Source organism: Brachionichthys hirsutus, chromosome 5, assembly GCF_040956055.1.
Source record: "Brachionichthys hirsutus isolate HB-005 chromosome 5, CSIRO-AGI_Bhir_v1, whole genome shotgun sequence".
NCBI classification, from domain to species: domain Eukaryota; kingdom Metazoa; phylum Chordata; class Actinopteri; order Lophiiformes; family Brachionichthyidae; genus Brachionichthys; species Brachionichthys hirsutus.
In genome coordinates this window covers 8,158,232-8,176,782 of record NC_090901.1, presented here as the reverse complement: position 1 = coordinate 8,176,782, position 18,551 = coordinate 8,158,232, and the positions used below count along the sequence as shown (strand labels likewise).

Below are 18,551 nucleotides of genomic sequence, written 5' to 3'. Positions count from 1 at the left end.
AAAAACGTTGATTCATTACGAGTGTGTCACCCGGCTACAAAAGCTATAAAAGGTAAATGTCTACAATAAACACTCGACTGTAGTGACATCATTAAGCCACTGCTCACATCAGCATTGAAAAACAATGTTTCAGTACCGCTGATTATACATCACAGCTTCACATGTTGCTGCTAATCTACAGCATTGAAAGTCAGCTTCAGAAAGAGTGTGGCAACATGTCGCTAAAATGATGCAAGCACAGTGAGACATCAGATGTAGCTGCGATTCTCAAGAACACAAATTTTTACCTACCATTCAGGTATTTTACAATTTTAGCAAGACACAAATAATCACGTATAGTATTATTGATAAACCCTATGATGGAAACTGCTGGATATTTATGAAGTGTAGTACAGCACATCAGAAAAGGGTGCCTGGCTCGGCTGTCCAAAGGGCGTTTGGCACCAGCAAAACTTGTTTCGTGGTTTTACTCCAACACAATGGCCACTTCATTTGCGATTTGTGTTCACGTTAAACCCCTACTTCTTTGCCGATCCAAGCTGTGATCGCCGTTACGGATGACGCACTAGTTCTTCATGCAAAGCAGTCAAACTGAAAAAGAGTTGCACTGGGAACATGAATTGATGAGTGAGGTGTCGTGCAGCCAGGCCACGTCTCCAGCAGGGGGAGCCAGCACACAAGCTCTGCTGAGTTTGAACAGCTAGTCTCAGGGTCTCTAGGCTGTGCGTTGAGGGCACCGTTTAGCTCCTGTTGATTCTCTGCTCAGGACGTCACTGGCCTCACGTGGCCTTGCAGCATGGTCCTTCAGCCTTGCAGTCTAACTGCAGACTCTAAACTCTATAAGAGTGATTACAAATCATCCGACTCCTCTCCGAAGTTCAAACTCTGTGGCTCGTCCAAGGCCACAGTTCTGGGTGTTAGTCTACGGCGGCTCAACGGGTCTTGTGGGGCCTCATATTGGGGCAACTCGCCATCTGATGGAAGCTCCACATCCGAGAGGTACGGAGGAGGAGGAAGATCAAACCAAGGAGGCCGACTAGGGTAGAAAACAAATAATAGGGACGTGAGTTTTTAGATAAAGATTGTAAAAAATTATATTCTTTGACGAGATCCAACAGATAGCAGAAGAATAATTGTCTAAGGAAACCTGCAAACCTGCATCCTATAGAACAGGGTTCTAAGTGTATGAAAAACTACAGGAGAACAATTAGTAAATTAAAATACTCTATGTTTAATTGAAATCATGTTCAAACATCCTAAACCTTTACATCCTTAGAATTATGACTCTTCTCACCTGACATCCAGAACAGCTTGCGAGTATGACGGCGGCGAGTCCATTGAGAGTCCAGAAGGGTACAAGGTACCGGAGAGCAGCTGCAGTGCCTGAGGAGTCGAGCGGTGCGGCCCCGCTGAGGTTGGGGACCCAAGGGAGACCCCTGAACCTCTAGGGTGCACGTGGCCCCGGTCCAAGATGACCAGACGAGACAGCAGCAGTGGCTGGTGGTGGTGATTGGAGCTCCCTCTTATGCCTCTCGGCAGAAGGACGCTTCTCTTTCTCTGGTGGTGGAGCACCAAGGCCAGCAATGCCACCACCAGGACGAAGATGACAGCGCTGCCAATGACGGCGTAGGTGATGCTGGGGTAGTAGCGCAGGCGGTAATCAAGGGTCACAAAGTCCTGCCCCGGAGCTTCTGTGGATGAAAGAAAGAAGAGGGCAACAAGGGAGAAAACAAAGGGAATGGAATAAGAAGGATGGCGATGAGGAATGAGAGGAAGACAATTTTCAGGCACAAGAAATAGAGCAATTCTGAGGATTTGAAGTAGCAGAGTCGAGGGAGAGGAGCGAGACACTACTATCTAACAGTTCATTGTTGTCAGGGTCATGCTGATGTGTCCTCTGTGTGATTCCATAGAGGCAAGCCTCTGGTTGAGATGAGCGTGCTACATAACAATCAGCCAGACTCGCCCCAAAAGCTTCCAAAAGTAGTGTGTACGGTGTGTGAAGGCCAGTTGGAGCCTCTGATTCAAAAGTAGGAACTCTTTATCACAAAGAAAGCCTAAAACAGAGACGAAATAATCCTCCAGCTTAAATCAGTTTTAGATAAAACCAAATCAGACTTCCTCTGCAGCACGATAGCAGATTAGCATGTTTGGGTTCCTGGGAATGGGGTGTCCGCGAACCACTTCGGAGGGCAGCGATTGAAGTTCAGGACAAGCGCTGCGGTTGTAAGAAACGCAGAGCAGCCGAATCGCTGGCTGAAATGAGGAAAGGGACTGCTGCGGCGCCAGAGAGCCGTGCAGATGGGACGAGAGGAACGGCACTTAAACATTTCCCCTGACTGATATTAGAGTGTGAGAATTTCAATCAGGCACTCGGGGTGAGGCTCATGCAAATAATGTTTCTGCCGCTTTACTGAGGAAAGAGTGGAAGGAATCCCTGCTCAAATTGCACTTGTGCCTTAAGGGGCTGTAAACATCAAACCTCTGAGTTCAAAAACACTCAGTGGAGTATTTTCAATAGTCTGCACTCAGAAGGTGTTGCCGCCTGACAGGCTGTGTCCGATTTAAAGGCCCCCCCCCCCCCCCCCCCACCCCGTCTGAAAATTGCCTCGGAAGTTTGATGATTGCGATATGTCTAATCGATGGTCTGAGAAAGTCTCCCGTTGGTGAGGATTAGATTTGCTGAAACTACAAAGGAAGCGAGACCTTCTGGAGATCTCTTTTTTGAATTATCCAAGGCTTACATGGATTTACACACACATTGAGGATATTGTGTTTCTCACAGGTTAGAGAACCCCCCTCCCAAAAACATTTACAGGCTATAAATACAGTGCCGTTACCGGGAAGATTCTCAAAGACAAATTCAAACGGCAACGACAAGAAACTGCTCTCCACTTTCACTTCCTAAAGCAATTAATAACAAATTCTTGAAGACGTTTGCTTGTGTTCCCTTTCTCTGAAACGCCATGGCTGCATGTTTCCTCTGTCTACCTGACCTCGAAGGCTATTTGGCAGTCTTCAACAATGTGCCCGTGTGTGTGCGTGCACATGCTATTAAATTCCCTACAACAACTATCCTTGCAAGTATTTATGTACCATTGTGTAATCAAGGGCCCCCATGCCTTAATTAAATCTAATTCGATTCAGATGCTCCACCCGCCCACCACCCAAACCAGACCCCAGCCAATGAAACAAGCCCCCTCAACCCCTCCCATATGATTTCAAATTGGCTAGTCCTTTACGCCAACCAATTAACTATGAACTAGACTCTCAGCAAAGAAAGCTCAAGACAAAGAATAATTATTTCCATAATTACCTATTTAAAAAAAACAAAAACAAAAACCACAAATAATGCGATCCCAGCTCTGCCACTGGCCGCCTAGCAGGCTTCAATGCAGTCCTCTGGGAGCAAAGAGAAACGTACAAAAGGAACTCATAATGCTGCAACAGTAATAATGGAAGCCTATTCAGTGCATTAGCGAGAGAAGCCTGAAAGGCTGTTTCAAGTCACGCAGGAGATGAAAAGAATGGGAGAAAAAGAAAAGCAGATTGAGGCAAGCTCTTTTTCTGCCTGAGGCCTTTTTTTTAATTCTATGGGTCAACATTTCTGCACACGTTGCCTCCGCGCCTTTAAAACAAATCCTGATTGACAAGCACCGTTTATGAGACTAATTCAATACAGTGCACTTCACTTTGCCGTCAGCTACACAGTAAATAGACAGACAGACGCTTTATTTATCCCAAAGGAAATTGTGTACAAGTTAAAAAGAACAAAAAAGCAAACGCACACAGCGAGCAGAGAAAACACAGCGGCGGCGCCCGCATGCGCAGATCGACGACACGCTGAGGCGACATCTGCACGGTCACCATTTTCTCAACAACATACTAAACAAAAAAATTACGTTTAATCAAAATACATTTATTACATGTTCATTACAATGTAACTTGTGGAATACGGTGCAGCTAGCATTTAGCCATTAAATTAGTAATTCTATTCCACATTGATATCTATGCATCTTTCCCTGTGATGCCGTCGCCGCCAACGGTGTCTCTATACTGCAATCACACACACTCATCAACCTTCCAGATTTCGGACGCTTGGAAAGCGGGGACGGGGCTAGGTTTAGCCATTCAGCTACATCAGTGTGACTTCTCCCCAAATATCTCGTCTTCCCAAGCTTGTACTGTCCATGCATCCCTCTGCTCATCTCCGCACCCTATTCCACTCCTCCCCCCTCCTTTTGGTCATCTGTCACGATGATGACGACGCGCGCCTTGCTGTTATGATAAAGAGCAACGGTGTGGATGATGTGCTCAACAGAATTCTTATGAAAAGGAAAAAATCTACCAATCCTCTCTTTCAATCTCAGTTTGCTCTCACTTTTCTTTCAACTCTTCCCTTCTTCCCTTTCTCTTTCCAACAGCATCTCATTATGTGCTGCCTACATCAATCTTATTCTGCTCGATAGGTGATAATTACAGGGATAAAGGCGACAGCACATCAGTGGCGAGAGAGGAGCTCGAAGAGGATATAAGTAGAGACGGGGACATGCTTAAACAAAGAGGGAAAATAGTCTTCTGAAGCATTGCATATACCACAGAGAAATAAAACTGAACTTGCTTTGGAGCCTTTGTATGCTTTTGTTCTCTACATCCTCTCAAAAGCTGGATAACAATCCAATTTTCTTTTTCTTGCTTGACGAATGCCATTTATTCTTGAGGTAAATGAGAAACAGTGTGAAGAATTCCACGATGTTGAAGCCTTGCATTCTCCACGTCGTGATTGGCTATCTTTCACTGAATATTCTTTCACGTGTCAGATTACTCTCGTCTGAGGATCAAGGAGCGCAATAAAATGAGAAGAAATGAGGCTAATAAGAGATTCCACACATCTTAATTGCCACGTTTTCAATGCCTCTGAATCGAGGGGATTAAGGTAGCCCCCCCCCCCCCCCCCTCTGGGGGGGGGGGGGGGGACAGACATGGCCTGCACAGATGTGCTGCACTTTTCCAAAGCAATGAAGACTCATTTCACATTCACAAAGTGTCATCTTTAAAAGGAGCCCAGCGTGTGGGCGGGAAATAATCATCCTCTGGCTTCAGCGTTCCAGGCTTTGCCGTCGAGCAGGGCTGCCTTCAGCTGATAGAGGTTGGCCACAGACTCGCTTTGTCTGACGCTAATTACAGGTGTGAAGCTCATTCGACAGCTCTATTGTCCCAGTGATGCCCACTAACTAAAAAGCGCTGAGGAACTGGAATAGCGAGTGGCTTGGTCAGCTCAAGGCTTAGTGCAGTAAGCCCAGCATCGATAAATGGACAGTGAGATGAGATGGATCAGAAACCACTAGGGGGCAGACGCTGCTCATGTAACACAGGTACACTCCAGCATGGTCACGCCTCGTTCTTTGTACCGGGTGGGCATGCAGGGCGGGGGGTGGGGGGGCATGTGCTTCGGGTTGAGGTGTGGGTTGGAGGGGAAAGCATCTGGCTTTAAAAACCTGCAAATGGACGTCATTCACACACCAACACGACGATACACGTTACCTGAGCCGACCTGGTACCACATCTGGAACAATTCACACATTTACACGTGGACAGCTTTCCCATAAAACAAGAGACATCTGGAGGCTACATGATTTTATCTGACCAAACAACTGTACATTCTGTATTGTGTATCAGTATATGATACATCCTCTTTCCTTTGGTGCGCCTCGGGGAGGAAAAATATATGGTTAGAGAATGCCATGGAGGTGGACCAGCCTTCAGCGTCGCCTTAAATTAATCCTTAAATGGAAAAACTCCAAAAAACAAATATGATTTGTAGAAACATGCAATTGAGAAACAGACTGATGAGCATAATTATACCTCCCTTCTTTATTATGTTAGTGGGATAAAAAAAAAAAACAATTATAAAGAACCCCCCCCCCCCCCCCAAAAAAAAGCCTTACATTAGAGAAATCTGGAAAAATAAAGTGTGGTGCATACGACTAAGAGCAACTTGTGGGGTTTGGAACATTCATGCTTTTATTCTCTTCAGAATCTGCAGCAGAGGAGAAACTGCACTGTGGAAAAAATATCCTCTTTAACATGTCTGCAGCTGTTACAATAAACTGGTAAAAGTGATTATAAAACTGAAACGGCACCACTTTTACTATCTTTCTGACCCACTTTGCACCCTCTGATAAACGTCCATCTATACTTGGAATAGAACAGAATCACTCCACTGAATTCACTAACAGCCATTTGTCATTCTTGCCTGCATTTTGTTCTGCACTGTGATCTTTATGTAAATCACACTAAACAGAGGAACACTTGGACTAACAAAAGGTTGACGTATTCTAAAAACACACATGACTCCAGGTTACTATACAGACTCACAACAGGGTGACCAATAGGACATTTTGTTAACTATCAGCTGAACATGGTCAATAGTGTGAGTCTGATTGTCCGTCTGTGTGAACTGCTGAGGAGCTTTAACATCTCCCACTAACATCTCATCTCTTTATCTTTGCAAAGATCAAACTTTAATTTCCTCATCTTCATCTCAGCACACAAGTTTTCACTACTGCACTTGAGACAAATGGTGTTTTGTTTGTACTCTGTACCTTTCAGATACCATTTCGGGCAACACTGATAAATATATTTTGACGCCAGCATCCTCGCTAAGAAACTATGGACACTAGGATATATGTTATCTAGAAGAACGGTGGAAACAGAGGTCCAGTTTCTCAGATTGAAGAACATTTAATTTTCCAATATGCTGCTTTGTGACATTGAATTCTTAACCACTCCCACCTGCCAAAGGCATTAAGCAATCCCTTTTATTAAATGAGTAGAGTGAAAGCCATCATGTTCATGCTCAAGCCTGAGGACTATTTAATCTCATATCTTAAACCCATGTTCTACCATGATCCTTCGGCATCACCGCTTTCTTTAGTGTGCGATCACCCTAGTTGTAGTCTGGCATGTGTTGTTATTTTTAATAAACTTCACATGTCAATTGTTCCGTGACAGGACTTACCCAGATCCCGTCGGCATTGCAGTATTAGTATTCATGTCGCATTCTGCCACCCTGTTGCTGTGCCCCGTCATGTGGCATGTCTCTACTCGTTAGGATGCAGAGGGCAAGGCAGGAAATAACGCATAGCTTGTTGTGTGTGCCCACGCTACCGCATACGCCGTCTGTATTGGCTGGTATTAAGAACATCTGTATACCTTTATATTTTTATGGCAGTAATAAAAGTCCCTATGTTGCGTGTGTTTGCCCTTGTTATTGTCTGTCTAGCTCTAATTATGACCGAATGTCTGTCTGTATATCTTCTTGTGTGTGTGTGCACTTTGGGGAAGGGAGATTTTCATGCTTCATCGGGCCTCTATTTTCAAGCCCTGTAATAACTTGTCCGCTCCATTGCTTGCCACTATCAGACCTCCCCATAACACTCAGTCACTGTTTACTGTGGGACACTAAGAAGAGTCGAGCTTAATGTATGACTTCAGCATCCAGAGACGAGGAAGAGGAGGAAAAGAAGGCAATGGGAGGGGTGATCCTAAAGGGTGGGACAGGGATGTTGAAGGGGCAGTGAAAGGAAAGGAAGCTACTGTATTAAGGATATATTTGCTTAGTAGTATAATTGTTCAATAAAGAGAGCAGTATAGAAATAAGTATTTGTCGTACCAAGATATTAGATTGATTTAATAGCACATTACTGCTATGGCTTTACTTTAAGTTTGGGGGGGGGGGACGACCATGTGTCTGTGAAAGTGCATGCACATATACAGTAGTGATTTGTTTACAGATAGCATAGCATATATATATATATATATGCTATGCTATCAACTTATTGGATGGTGTTGTAAATGATGCAAAGTCTAAAAAATCTTTATGAATATTTGAGAAACACACTTGTCTTCACTTCACTTGGCCAACATTAGAGGAGAGGATTGATAACTATACTCGTGTCAGTGTGGCGTGCCGATGTTTTACAGGGAGTTATGTTCCGGATTCAGCGTCTTATCGTCACAGAACTTTGTCAGACAACTCGGTGACACTCTGAGCTCAAGTTACCGAACGTGACCCAGAAACACGCCAAACGCAAACACGATCACACAGCAAAGAATACACACTTTTGTTTAGGTGTCATAGAAGAATCACGCTCAGTACGAGCTGCAAAATCAAAGACGCATCGCTCATTGTTCTGTTCTAAAACGTGTTGCATGTTTCGACTGCAGCACAGAAGCGGGAGATCGGTCTCTTTCTTTTTCAGAAACACTGGCTTTGATGAGGAAGGATATTTGTTTTACCTCGAGGAGGAGGAAGAAAGGGGAGGATGAAAGGTTGGTGAGGAGAGCTGAGATGCTTCGACTATGAGCCAGTCCCACCAAACCTGATAGGCACAGTCGCCATGGCAACTGTTCTTTGGGGCCAAAAGGGTGAGCCGGGAAAGGGTGGAGGCTAGCCCGAGAGTGGAAACAAACTGAAATCACACATGCCAAAAATAGCCCCCAAAAAAATAAATACAAATGGGTATACTGGATAAAATAGGAGATCAATAGTCCTATCCGTGCCTGCCTGCATTCACAGGGATGAGATCTGCAGGCTTTCTCCAGCCTCTTCAAGGAGAACAGGAGGAGCTGCAGTTCGATGGACAAAGCAGAAGCAGACACATTTGACAGCTTCGGTGACAGGAGGCTGATATGGGATGTTTGAGTCTTGAAAACATTTTTTTTTTCGTGACTGATTTCACAAAATAAGAGCAGCGGTACCTGAGGCTCAATGCAGAAGATCTCTGGCTGACATACACAAATGTGAAAGCACATTGTAACTATGAATAAAATAAAATAAAAAATGCACCCATGCCATGAAGATGATTTAATGAGACAGTGAGTGATGAGACAATCATAAACATAGAAGTGTATTTCTAAAACCTTTTGCATTTCTCTGCTGAGGATCCCAGGAGGACCGAAGAGAGCTACGCAAATATGAGAACTACGGATATGATGAGGTTGATGAAAAGGCCAACTGTACCAGAGTCAAGCAGATTAAAACATGTGATGATGAAAGCGTGGATGAGGATAAGGCTAAGCTGATAAGTGGTGTCTCTTTTGGGAGTACATTAGAGAGACTATTTAAAACAACGGCCCGTTACTGAAAGTCTGACAGCAGCAGGGTGTAAAAGGACCTATTACTAACAGAGTAGTGCAGCATTACCTTTACATCTCTTTTTCCAGCTCCCTCCTCACCAGTAATTTCAGTTCAACTCGAAAACTAAAACCTTTGCTTCGCATCGCTCCGGAGCACTCAGATGTCACCAAGATGTGTGTCACTAAGAGCTTAAACTGAAAAGAGTTTTCAATTTGAACAAATGTGCTCCTGCCCTAAGCACAACTTGGTCCGCACCTCTCTCTAAACATTAGGAATTTACAGCACCTTTCGATAGTGATTGTTTTACGTTATTAACTACAAAATGTACCAGATTCAAAGTTTTAAAAAAAATACTAAACACTTATTTTTTTAAAACTCAAACCATAAGCAAAATACACAAATGTAGCCTTTCCTCTTAGACTCAACTAAAAGAGATATATTTGCATTTCAGCAGTGGTCTCAGATCCCTAGTGTGGAGGGAACACATCTGTGTGTGTGGAAGGAAGCCTGGTAGTATTGGCAATATTGATATGGTCTTTTAATAAAACTGTCACCCTTGTCACAATAGCCTTGCGTGAATGTGTGGAGTTATCAGTCTATGAAGAGCAACTCCACCTCCACAAAGAGAACCGCAACAATCAGATTAGGGCCTGCTTGTTTAAAGCCGAGTGTGCGAGCTGTCTCTCTAGATAGAGAGACAGCGAGACTGAACATATAGTGGCAGCTGAGCCATCAGTCGTTCTCCGGCTGCCACTCACAGTTTCGCCGGGCGATTTTGTCCCAAAGTATTCCAGTGACTGCCTGGCAGATTTACAGACGAGTATAAAGCTGGTTAAATCGTCTCTGCGATGCACATTAGCACAACAGTGGCGACATGACACATTACAGAGGCAGCCTCCTTTTAGCCTTTATTTATAAGTACCGGATTACGTGAGAAAAAAATTAATCCATTGCATTTGAGGACCATGAGAAATTCCTTTTTCTGCTTGTGTAAAAAGTTGTAATAGATTTGAAGTGGCAGTTAAAATCCAATTATTTCTGTATTATTCAGAGCAAATAAAACCCAGCCTCATTTCAGCAAATGTCAAAAGAGGAACACTTAATGTAAAACACGTTATGATAAAATGTTATGCAGAAAAACATTAAGATGAAACACAAGCCACAGAAAATACTGAACATGCACTGTCGCAGTGATTAAAAAAAAATGTTGCATGCAAGCAAAAAGTGCAGCCCCTCTCCGGTTTAACGAACGCACATTGTGCACTCAAGAACCTTCCACTCGCATCCAACCATGTCTATCTGCATGCATGAGCACACAAGCCTCCTGGGAAGTTTATCTTCATAAAAGTATGACAAGAGACCTTGTTTCAGTGTTTAATGTAGTTCCCTGAGCAAAGATCATATGATAGTTAGGCAGACAGGATTAAATAGGGTGTGCTGAGATCACTCCTTCATAACAATGTAGAAAATTAACAGTTGGATAATTCTTAAAAGCTTCTTTCTATGCATCACATCTGAACAAGTTTCCGTTCGTAGATTTCTTTCGACATTCATCTTTAAATATGCAGGAGTACCAGTCAATGATGTTGAGGCTACCAAAGGCCGCCAGGGACAGTGTGTTCAAGGCTTATCTCTTAAAGGTGCAGCGAACAATGGGCACACTTCATCCAGGCAGGCGAAAGTGCAATAAGTCTGAGCTCAGAAAGGAGAGACGTGCAGTAAAGTCAGGCAGGGATCTGACTTCAAGACAAGTGGGGTGACCTCTGACAAAGACTTAGACGTATGCAGAAACAAAGATACAGACATGTAAACGTGGACAACAACACGTGGTGGTCCTCTGTGTCACTTGTACCGGCCGATTGTGGAGGTGGAGTTGCAGAAGTGTGTAAAGGCTGGTGATGACCAGTGCTTAAAGGGAGGCAGGCCCAGTGGGCAGAGACAAGGCCGGTGCCACAGCATTCTCTAAGAGAAGCGTCTTAAATTATGAGCCAATCAGTGACGGCCGTCGGCCATCCATGCTCTGCTGTCTGAGAAGTGTAATGATGCGCAGTTGAGATGAAAATAATGAGCAGAGGAGAGAAAAAGATCTGTGCAAATATCTTGCTTCGCCCCACCAGAAGGTACCGTATACTAAGTGAGTCACCGTCTCTCTGTGGTCTTTTGCATAATTCATTCCTAGATATTATTGCATCTATATATTTTCCTTTTGTCTGCGTCACTTTTACCCTCTTTTGCACATCCGTTTTAGGTATTGCAAGGACACAGTGGCAAATCTATGACAGGTCCTCTTGAGAACCAAGCTGAGTGAGAAGCAATGTTCAATAAATGATGAAATTGTGATGGAGCTACATCATAACAGATTCCAAAACCACAGGGAAATAAAATAAATTATTTTCACCAAAGGGTATGATTGAAAGCAAATTACCGTATTTTCACGACCTTATGACGCACCTGGTGATTCACCGCAGTCTCATTAACAGCTGATTTTTTGGTATTTCAAACATACAAAGGACGCGCGGATCAAAAGGCGCCGGCATGATAGGTGCGCAAAATAAAGCAGGAGCAAAACTGAGTTTGGTAAACAAACTAGAATCAATGCTTCTAGAAGCAATTGTGCATGTGCTTTATTGCATTACATGTACTACATGTGCATGACGTTTTGGCTGAATAGGAGGAGAGGCATATATTTTATTTAGTTTATTCTCTCATTATTTTCCACCGTCAATTGTAGTTGTCCTGACAAGCACAATAAAACCATTAGATGCAGTTAGTTTAAATATATCCGACCGCATGCATTTAGAAAGTATCTTTTCATCAAAGAATTTCCATATCTTTAATCAAACTGTGACCTCAGTCAACAAGACACAAGTGTTCCAGATCGATTTGTGTAGCTGAATTGATAAATGCTGAAGGATTTAAGCTTATCTGATGCTCACTAAAGCTTGTGATGTTATGTCTAAGATAAGAAACCCAATCAGTAAGACTAATTATTAAAACTGCAGAGCAAACAAAAGTGTCATGCCATCCAGTAACGGCTGTTAATTATGTAGCCATTGTTTTAAATTCGACATTCCTGCAGAGGATAAATAAAATAATGCCAATGCAACACATGCATTGTCTTGCATTGCTTCTGGTCATCATTTAGCTATTAGAGCACAAATAGGGAAATTGTTTATTTAATTTCATATTCAGAATGCTGCAGTGCAAAATGTGTCTGATTAAATTAGGAAGAAAATGTGCTTATTCTAAATACAATTTATGAAACGTACTACAGACAACTGTCATGATAATATTCACTTTCATAAGGGATCACATTTCTTATAATAATAATAATCTCTATTTTATAAAGACCAATGTAAGACTACTTTTTTTTGTCAAGGCTTTTTCTTGTTTTGTGATTACATTGCATTTCGTGCTCAAATATATTTTTGTCTCTACGTCTCTGTTCCAATTATATAATGGAACTGGAGCTGCCCAACAGAAAACACATTAGCCCTGCAGGCAGACTAGTCTTCGCCTGTTTGCACGTTCTCTTCACCATACAAAGCTGCTTAAGATAAGGGTCAAAGGTGAAAAACAGCACAAAAACATCTCTTATTTTAGATGTCTTGCTTACTCTTACTCCTTTTCCCTCCCCATCTCCTGGCACGCTCAACTGCAGCATGGCATTAGCATGTCTCTGTCATGCGGGTGTCCACAAGACACCATCAAACAATGATGACTACATTAATACATAAAGAGAAAGAATTGCTGAGGCAGAGACACAGACACGAAAGGGGGGGGGGGGGGGGATGATAAAAACACAATAATAAAAAAAACCCTACCACCACAGGAAGAGGGGTCTTATCATCTCAAGCTTTGTGTAAAAGCTTTTCCCATCTGAACAAAGAGACCACAGACTGCCAGAGGAAGCGAAAGAACAGAAGACAGGCTATAGAGAAGAAAGACCATGACAAGGAAGAACTGGAGAGGAGAGATGCTGGGAAAAGGCTCAGGATGGGAACCAAATGTCAATGCCACAAAAAAAAGAAGAAAAGAAGAATAAAGTGGGGTTTACTGTGTCACAGAGGAGGAGAGAAAAATGATGTGGAATCTCGTAATTACCGGGAACGTTGAATGCAGGCACTAATGAAGTGCCTCTATTCAATCTCTGAGCTAAAGGTCCACCCCCCCCCCCCCCCCCCAAACCTCATCCTCTCCTGTCATCAGTGAAACAGCGGCTCTGCGTATCGTCTGCACTTTTCCTTTAAACCTTGTCTCATTTTTGTCCACCCTGCTGTGTTTCATTCCCTCCTCACTCGTCTGGCTCGACTTCAACTTCATCGTGACCGCTCGCTTTGTTGTTTCCCCATCATTCCATCCCCTCCCCCACATCCTCGCTTCTGCTTTTACCTTTGCTTCCGGCACCTGTCTTTCCATCCTCTGCCTGTTTATTCCTTTCTCCAGAGAATTCCTCTGACTTACTTTCTCAGAGTGAGTTTTCGCTCTCTCTCCCAGCAAACATGACCACTTCGCCATTTCTACTCCTTGCTTCCCACAGCTTCTTGGTCCTCCTCCTTGATTACCTTTCTTTCTGTACGAAGAATCCTTTCTTCAATGACTTTGCCACTCTCTCAAATCCCTGATATCCATCACATTCGCTTCCTATCGCTCTCCCTTGTGCTTTTCTTCCTTTTCCTGTTCATCCAAAAGCTCACATTTTGCTTGTTTTTGATCCCATATTCCATCTCCTCATACCATCAACCTTGCATTCCCATTTCTTATACTCTCTGTCATGCAATTCATCTTTTCTCTCTCAAGGCAACACAATTTTTCATTCGATGGATGCACACATGCATGCCCAACACATACAATATATCAATGATCACACACACACACACCATTAGTTGTGTGGCTTTTGCCTGCTGAGCATCTTGGTCTCCTAAACCTCATGCATCACCCAGGACCGCTGATCAAATGCATGTAATTATAAATAGCAAGTTAAAACAGTATTCAGCAGAATAAAGTTCAGTTCTGTATTTAGCCAACAAGTAAGTGGTGGGGGGCCAGAGAGGGGCATGTCTTTCAGGCCAAGTGTTGATGGAGCTTCATACACGCTAATGCAAATGTGAGCTAATGAGCTTATTTTCTTCCCCTTTGTAGTTCAAAGTGTTACTTGAGAAATCTAATGGTTAAAATAAGATCCTTCACCTTGACCGAATGTTTTTGGCTGCGGCACAGGGATCACAGACGAAGCCAGGTCAAACAGAGACTGAGTTCTAGTTTCTCTATAGGCCTGATTGAGCTTTTCTGTGAGTCCATCCATCCAAAAATCGATTACATTTGCTATTACAATAACAAATTTAGTAAGAATGGCAGCTAATACTGATGGGAAACAATTGACCACACACACACACACACGTGCCCACTTGCATGAAAAGACAAGGAAACAAAATTGCTCAAAGCACAACAGTCGAGCTATTTGTTTGAAGCGAAATTCCTACCTTAGTCTGTGGGTGCACATCATCACTTGGCCAGCATCACCATGGTGACCGAGGACATATTTGGGAGGGAATGGCTGTTCTTTCATTGGGACCTGAACAGCAATGGTCTACTGGAAATAAATTAAGGATGGGGATAATTCCTGCAGACTCAGGTCACGGGAGTGAAACCCTTGTGTGGCCGCAGCTAACAGAAAACAGGGTCCAAAGAAAACTGGCGCTCTGAAAAGATTGACACTTTAAGCCTCGGCGAGTGGTAAAGAGCGAAGAAGAAACAAGCGAGCGTAAGTTTCCACATTTTACTGCAGTGCTGGATGCACCACTAGTAGGATGATGAACATAATGTAGAATACAGGAGGGCCCTCACTTTACAAGACAGTAATACATATTTGTACTCTGATTTCAACTTTTGCCAGCAGCAGAAATCCTCATCTTGGCAACGGCTCGAGCTTCATCTCTTCAAAAGTCAAGAGCCCACAGCGGCGTTGAGAGAATGCTTCAAGCAAGCTAAAACTAAATGTGACATTTTACCATCCTTGGGCAACTTGAGTTTCAAAAAACGTCTTTAGACGCGAACGGCACTCAAAGAGTTAAACGATGGAGAGGAAATGCATTTTCAGTGTGTTAAAAATGTATGTTGCACTTTAAAAAACATTTTCAACAAGCATCAATACATGTATTGACGCTTGTGATTAGACTTTCTTTACCTTTCAAATCTTGCAATCATTTCAATGACATCAAATCAAATAGCTGAGAGGAGACACTGCTTAAAGCAAAAATGTCCCTGATGCGATGTTGAAAAGCTGCATTGCACTATGAAACTGGAATGCAGCAGTGTTTCAATCACTGGAAGATTAAGTGCACTTTGGAATTCAAGGACACATGACAAACTCCCTCAATGCCCGTTACCACACAAACCGTAGCGCATCTTCAAAATCCTAAAAAAGCTTTAAAGAACCTTTGAAGCCCTCATGCCTCGTTACTTCCTTCACTTCACCGTGCTGCTGTTTTTCTGTCGTAACAAGTTCCGTTAAGAAGAACAGGCTGAGATGATGCTTCTTTGAGATGGGGCGATGTGAGAATTAATCACGATAAACGCGCTTCTGCAGTCACCGTGCCGTCTGATACCCCCTATTCCCATTATTTAAATTAATGCAGAACGGGTCACGCTGATGTATGCATTTTAAATCAATTACTCTTTTAATGTCTCCGAGGGGATCCTCAGAGACCTTTGTAAATGCTGTTTAATTCTGTGCTCATCGCTTTGGTATTGAATCTGTTGCCTTGTCAGGGTTATGACCTCCAGAAAGTTTGCTCTGAAGGCTGAAGTTATGTTTTCCCAATTAAACATGCGGAACAATCGCTGTCAGATACAACGTGGCTCTTGGTGAGCGAGTGCATGATTGTGCATGCATTTGGTCAGGGGCTCATTAGAATGCTCCCCCCACCCACCCCCACCCATATGACCATGTCCTGCGAGTCCCACAGCACTGTTTCAACAGCAACTTGTTTCAAGGGAGAACATGTCCTCCATCGCTGAACACGCGTTGCTTTGCTATAAGCTGGCAGAAAGACCAGAGCAAAGAGAAACTCAGCTTTGCAAACGGTTATGCCATTTATGTTTCCAGAGTCGCACTGTTTGGCCTCAGGGCTCAACTTGAAACGGATCTGGTTTATCGCAAACCCTCACTCAGTTCCATTTAAATAATTTTCTCCGTACAAAAATCACCTGTGCCTCTTTGCTTTACTTAGCCATTGCTATTCATCGCTGCTTGCAGCTCCTGCTCTGCATCACTATGTTTGTATGTTGCTTTTTACCTCCTATTTATCTCTGTAATCTGTTACAACCTCAACTTTCCCAGCTCCTTCGCTCTGATTGCACTAATGCATTTTTAGTAGAAGATTGCGTATTGCTACACGACTCTGTTTGCCACCACTCCACTATTTAAAAATCTATTTCCCGTTAAATATTAAAATGACACAATAAAGCTCCGCTCATGTTAAATTGTTCCAAATTGTTTAAAGTCACTCTGAAGGGAAACAGAAATGGAGGCAGAAAAAGAGCTTACAGGACAGCGCCTCATCTGTGGGTCTAATTATCGAACACCTCTGGGGCAGGATAAACAAACACTATAAATACAACGATATGTCTGACTGGCTCGCATGATGATCCCCTCACTAGAATATTTAAATGAAGGAACCAAACGAGAAGGCAATGAAACAAGTAAATATGGAGAAGCAGGAAGTGGGGTTGAACTGAGGAAGAGGAAGGAGATGCTGCGCTCAGGTGTACCTTAGTGAGGATACTGTGTGCCTTTATCTGTCACCTGCAGGTCTGCGCTTATTATAGAAAGAGGTTTGCAAGGGTGTGTAGGAGAGAAATGCAGAAAGTCAAGCCACAGCGTTTCCCTCACTCTGCAGAGGGTGTGGATAAAATGATGAATAAAAAAACCCCAACTGAGCTGCTCTTCATCAGCTGGGTCACAGCAACACGGTGCTCCAAGCTCCTCGACAGTTGTTTATTCAGCACTACACGAATTTTCAGCAGGAATTTAAGTGGGAGAACATTTACGTGCATTTGTGCTGTATGCATAGCAACTGTAAAGCCAGTGCTGATGGGGGGGGGGGGGGTTGGAAGTGGAAACACTGGTACATGCAAACTACTCGTTACTGTACTTGGTAAGCGCTGTTTCCTGCCAACAGAAAGGTTCTTCAAACAGTGCCCGTATCGGTTCTCCAGCCCAACGTTTCAGCTTTAATGTCTCAGACGGCGTAACAAGACACAGTGACATTCCGCAGTCGGCCGTGGAGACAGGATTGTTCATTTGTCAACAAGGAAACAGAGAGAAATGCAGCCAGATATCGATCAATATTTTTGCATCCGTATACAATTTGTTCTTTCTGTGGCTCAACGCCGAGCTGCGGAGTCTGCAAGTGGTGAGTTTGCAGTGATGGATGGACGGACCTTTCCATCCGTCTCTCCTGCAATCATCCACACAGATGAAAATAATACAGATATTAAAATGTCAGCTTCTCTAATTTGGAAAAAATAAAACAACAACAAATGTTTGCGTATTAAATTTAGGTTGTAGACTACCTCATTATATGCAGAATAATTATCTCACAGGAGTTTGGAGAAAGGATTTATTTGAACAGCAAAGCAAAACTGGAGAAGTCAGATTGTATTTATTTGTGTTGAAAAGTTCCGACTATTGTGTTTATATTCTGAAACCTGCTCATCAGAATTATTTGTCTTCTGAGGTCTGAATCAAGGTTATGCTGTCCTTGCATATCGCAGTACTGGTACTGGATGGAGATGCTGTCAGGGTATCATTATCTTTTCTGTAAGACACACGTCTCCATTATCCACTTATCCATTTCCATCCATATCGCTGACATATTTTTTTTTTTGTAGAATAAATCAATGATCTCGACTCAGGTTCAAGGACCCCCCCCCCCCCCCCCCCAGTGGTACACATTTGGTTGCCTATCGTTAAATGGACAGCAGGGCTAGACTGCTGGCAGGAATCATGTTGGACTGCCAGTGGAAGTACAGATGAAGTGTTGACAGAAACCAAGTGTTGTGCCACCGTGGAAGCAGCTGCGAGAAGTGAGGTTGCCAGTGGAATACACTCTATAGAAGACATCAGAGTGACTGTCACGACAGATAGTACTGCTCCCCGTCATACAAGACAAAATCAAGGTGTTCGTCCCAAAAGTCAAACTATGATCTGGTTAGAGCTTTCCACATTTCTAAGAGGATTTTGTTGCATCCTCTTTAATTTTTATTTTGACGTAAACCAGCCACAACCCCAATAAAGGACAGCTGAAACTGTGAGGTTTGGGTAAAAAACTAATCTCTATTATTCTTGCTGAATGTCTCCTTACCAGAATGGATGCTCCATTTACAATTTGAAAATAAGTTAATA

At 43.2% G+C, this 18,551-nt stretch overlaps 1 protein-coding gene across 1 annotated transcript in view; it reads right to left on the bottom strand.

Moving 5' to 3' along the window:
* Positions 1-200: 200 nt before the first annotated feature.
* The window catches only part of ldlrad3 (low density lipoprotein receptor class A domain containing 3), a 28,184-nt gene continuing 9,833 nt past the window's right edge, over positions 201-18,551 (bottom strand). Inside the window, exons 5-6 of the mRNA XM_068738891.1 lie at positions 1,295-1,691; positions 201-1,036 (exon numbers count right to left, since the gene is read on the bottom strand). Coding sequence (XP_068594992.1) covers positions 850-1,036; positions 1,295-1,691 — 584 coding nt within the window. The 3' untranslated portion in view covers positions 201-849. The remainder of the gene's footprint in view (positions 1,037-1,294; positions 1,692-18,551) is intronic.